This window comes from Zingiber officinale, chromosome 7A, assembly GCF_018446385.1.
Source record: "Zingiber officinale cultivar Zhangliang chromosome 7A, Zo_v1.1, whole genome shotgun sequence".
NCBI lineage: Eukaryota > Viridiplantae > Streptophyta > Magnoliopsida > Zingiberales > Zingiberaceae > Zingiber > Zingiber officinale.
In genome coordinates this window covers 134,549,461-134,553,597 of record NC_055998.1, presented here as the reverse complement: position 1 = coordinate 134,553,597, position 4,137 = coordinate 134,549,461, and the positions used below count along the sequence as shown (strand labels likewise).

At 43.4% G+C, this 4,137-nt stretch overlaps 1 protein-coding gene across 1 annotated transcript; it reads right to left on the bottom strand.

The window, feature by feature from the left end:
- Positions 1–1,239: 1,239 nt before the first annotated feature.
- On the bottom strand, positions 1,240–3,413 carry LOC122002699. The gene is made up of 2 exons (XM_042557975.1): positions 1,739–3,413; positions 1,240–1,661 (listed from the first exon to the last, which is right to left on the bottom strand). The coding sequence occupies exons 1-2, from the start codon at positions 3,283–3,285 to the stop codon at positions 1,412–1,414; spliced, it is 1,797 nt and encodes a 598-aa protein (XP_042413909.1). The 5' UTR covers positions 3,286–3,413; the 3' UTR covers positions 1,240–1,411.
- Positions 3,414–4,137: the final 724 nt, after the last annotated feature.

The following is a 4,137-nucleotide window of genomic DNA, read 5'->3' as shown; positions in this document are numbered from 1 at the left end:
CCCACTTATCGACCTTGAAACCTCGTATTACAACTATTTCAGGTCTTGTGGATTTCTAAAATTACAAAAAATCCAAATATGCTCTCTATTGTTATTTCAGCTTTCTTAATGGTGGACTAGAGGTTTTGAAAAAAAGAACCAAATTTCTCTTTCTTTTTCTTTTTAATAAAATTACAAGAGATCCAAATATACTCTCCATTGTTGTTTCAGCTTTCTTAGTGGTGAACCAGAGGTTTTGAAAAAATCATTTTTTTTATTAGACCTGATATAGGGAGATATTAAGCTCAATGTGGGTCTAATCTTCCATGAGAGCCATGAGAAAACAAAAAGAATTTATTTTTTTTCAAAACCTCTGAACCATCTCTAGAAAAGTCACAAATAACGCATATTTAGACTCTTTACAATTTTATAAATACACAAAACCTAACATGGTTATAATCTGAGATCTCTAACGACCTCTGATTGTAACCATTTTCGACATTCCTAGTTTAAATATACTCTTCATTACTATTTTTGACTTTCCTAAGGGTGATCTAGAGGTTTTGAAAAAAAAATTCTATTTTTTTCCCTTTCCGCTAGAATTGATATGGGAAAATATCAGACCCTGGACATGATCTCCCATAACAAGCCTGAGAAAAAAATTTTTTAAAAAAAGAAAAAATAGAATTTATTTTTTTCAAAATCTTTGAACTACCACTTGGAACCCGGAAAATAGTAATTAATAGCATAATTGGGCTCCTTATAATTTTAGAAATCCATAGAACTTGAAATAGTTATAATCTGATTTCGATAAATAGATTTCAATTTACAAACCTCAGATTATAACTATTTCAGATCTTATAAATTTTTAGAATGATAAGAAGTCCTTTGTTATTTTCAGCTTCACTAATAATGATCCAGAGGTTTTCACCTCTTCCACGAGTAGAGAGAGGGAGAGAGAGAGGTTGCATGCTGGCATAATTGTTAGGAGAGGTAAATTAGGAAGATTAGATATATTAATACACCCTTTGATAATTACTACCACACTTTAGTCCATTCAAAAAGTTAAATGCTCCTTTTAGTAAATTGATATGGGCGTGCAAAGTATTAAACTAGGATAGATAGTTGATATCCTGCACGTCCACCACATCCACGACACCCATAGAATCATAGATGACTAAGTGGACTTTTAAGTGTCCAGATCGCTTGCACATGTTCCGCACACTCAGTCACCCACTGATTTCGCGCAACATGGATGTGAGAACTATCAAACACGTTAAAATAAATTTATATATAATTATATATTTATGTGCCATCTCTCAACTAAAATCTACTCTAAAATTAGGCACAAAATTTCTTTAGTAACCTCTTTAGATTTAGTTAGTGAGGAATGAAATTCGCGACGGAGACGAAAGAATCTCCCGATCGTTCGTTATTGGAGGCCCACATTCACATCGTAGGCCAACGGATAGCAGGTGTCCTCGCCGCCTGTGCTCCAAAGGAAGTGCGCGTAGTTGGCCCTATGCACTGTGTTCTCCGGCTCCGCCTCGATCGCCCCCAAGAACGTCTCCTCCGCCGCCGACAAATCTTTCCTCGCCACCCACAGGAAGGTCGCGTACCGGCTCAGAGTTTCCGCGTCCCCAGGCGCCACCTTCATCGCCTTCAAGAAGGATTCCTCCGCCCTGTCAATTTTAAGTGTCAAATCGCGAGGTGACCAAATTAAGGCGAGAGCGGAGACCTTGATCAGTTTAATGCCTACCTGTCGTGCTGCCGGAGGACGAGAAAGAGGAACTGAGCGAAGTTGGAGAGGAGGAGGGCGTTGTTGGGGTCCTGTGACAGTGCCTGCTCGTACATCATCTCCGTGTGCAGGAGTTTCGGTTGTTCTTCGGCCTGGAGCTCCACGGAGACAGGAGCCACCATGCTCCGCAACGTCTCCGGGTCCATGAGCGCCTCGTGCCTCGTCGACGCTTGCAACTTGGCGAACTCCTCCAAAAACCTTTCCCACAACACCGTCACCTCCGACGCCGGTGTGGCCTCGCTCGGCACGCCCACGCCGCCTTCATCCTCGGGAAGAAAATTAGCCGGGTGCGAAGGTGACTCATGGTCCGAGCGTCCGTCGTCCGTGGAGCCCGCCGACGCCGGCCTTGGGTGCCCCCCACCGCCCCTTCCGATCGAGGCGAAGGGCTCGAGGGAGGAGCGATCCCGCAGATGGTCGTCTCCAAGTTCATCTTCCTCAACAATGTCGATGAGCGTTGTTGCGGTGGCGATGTTGAAGCAGTCCATGGAGTAGACGGTGAAGTTTGCGAGGAGGAGCATGACGGAAACCATGAGAGTGGGTGTGGCGTAGAAGATCTGCTGGAAGAGCCAGACGAAGGAGTGGTTCAGATTGCGGTGGAGGCGGGGGATGATTTCAGGGTGGTTCTCGCAGGGGAACACCTCCCGAAGCTGTAGCGCGTAGGTCTGGAGCTCCTGGAGCATGAACACCATGGACGAGAAGGCGCGCTTCATGGAGCAGCAGGCGGTTTCGCCGGCCCCGCAGAACCATCCTTCGTCGAACCGCTTCTTGAGTTGGATGAATCTGAGGGACATGGGAATCCTCAAACCGTTGGCGTTCTTCTCCACGCACGCCGGCACGGTCAGGTTGGACCAGTACTCCGGTGGCTGAGGCGGAAAGCGGGGCCACGGCGACGGGTGGAGCCATTGAGAATGCGCCGGCGACGAGGAATCCGGATGAAAGGGCAGCGGTGGCGGCGAATCGACGGAGGGAGAAGGCACCGGCTTTTTCTGGGCGGCGGTATAAAAGTAGGTTTTTTTCTCCCTTTCGAGCTCTTCTCTGCCGCCTTGCCCTTTTTCCATCCGGAGCTCGATGGCTAGATCCTCGATTCGGCGTATCAAGTCCTCGTCCTCGTCCTCGTCATCATCGGAGGGCTCGAAGCTAGCGCTGCAGACCCGGCGCAGAGGCTGCGAGCCGCCTTGCCTTCCTCTGGGTCGCAGGAGCTCCACCGAGCGGACCCGCAGGAGCCTGGGACCTGGGAAGGGCGAAGGGCGGACTAGGACATGGTCGCACCTACGGACCCCGTCGGTGCGGAAGGCCGGATTTGCCTGCGAAGAAGGTCGGATGGGCGACACGTAGAAGTTACCGACGATCTGAAGGTCCATGAACGTGATGCTCCGAGACAACTGAAATCGTCGTCGGAAGAGGAGGAAAGGTGCGAGAGAAGCTGAATTAACGTGATGATGAGTTGGAAGGAAAGGGGAAAAGGCATAACGCGATGGATGATTCGGACGGAAAAGGCGAAAATGCATATAAATAAAGGACGCCGAAAAGGAGGGGCGGAGTAGTTAGGGTTTAGGTTACATCGCCGGGAAACTCGCTGGCGTTCCGAGTCTTCAGGATCTAAAATTGAATAAGGAAAAACAAAAAACTCAGTAAAATTAGCTAAATTGAATTGAATCATTCTTTCGGTAAATAACAGAAACTATTTCTTTTCGTAAAAAAAAAAACAAATGATTTTATTCCTAGTTTGTGTATATATATATATATATATATATATATATATATATATATATATATATATATATATAGTTTCTAAAAAAAACTTTTTTTATATATTACCTAGTTTAATGCAATACTATTATTGTTTATACACTTTGATTTGTATAATAATCAGAAAGTGTATTAGTCATAAAATTTTTATAAAGTAATGAGATAAAAACTACACTTATGAAAATTAAATTTTAGCATGTGAATATGATTATAATAAAATTAACATGTTTGATGTAATGAGATTTATACATTTGTTTGCAATCTCAACGATTTGAAATCGATTAGTTTTTTTTTTAAAGATTGAACTTTATCATTAAAATTGAACCAATTTAACTAATATAAAATTAATTAATTCAGTTAATTATTGAATTAATTAATCAATTGTTATCCGACTGATATTGTGTACTTGAATTATCAATTGAGTTGTGTGATTGTTACCCGATTCAGGTATATTAGTTTAGTAACTAATTGGTTATAGTTCAGTTTAATTAATTTGTGATGATTGTGTCTGAAAGTGGTGAAGATGACGCGCTTGATAGATGGCTCTGTCGTTAAAGACTCTAAGATGGAGAAGAGATGACACTAGACACTTCTTCATGACACTCCTTCTT

Coding starts and splice junctions, on each gene's coding strand:
- LOC122002699 (XM_042557975.1), bottom strand. CDS start 3,285: ATGCATTTTCGCCTTTTCCGTCCGAATCATCCATCGCGTTATGCCTTT. Junction 1,662..1,738: donor GTCCTCCGGCAGCACGACAG/GTAGGCATTAAA, acceptor TAAAATTGACAG/GGCGGAGGAATCCTTCTTGA.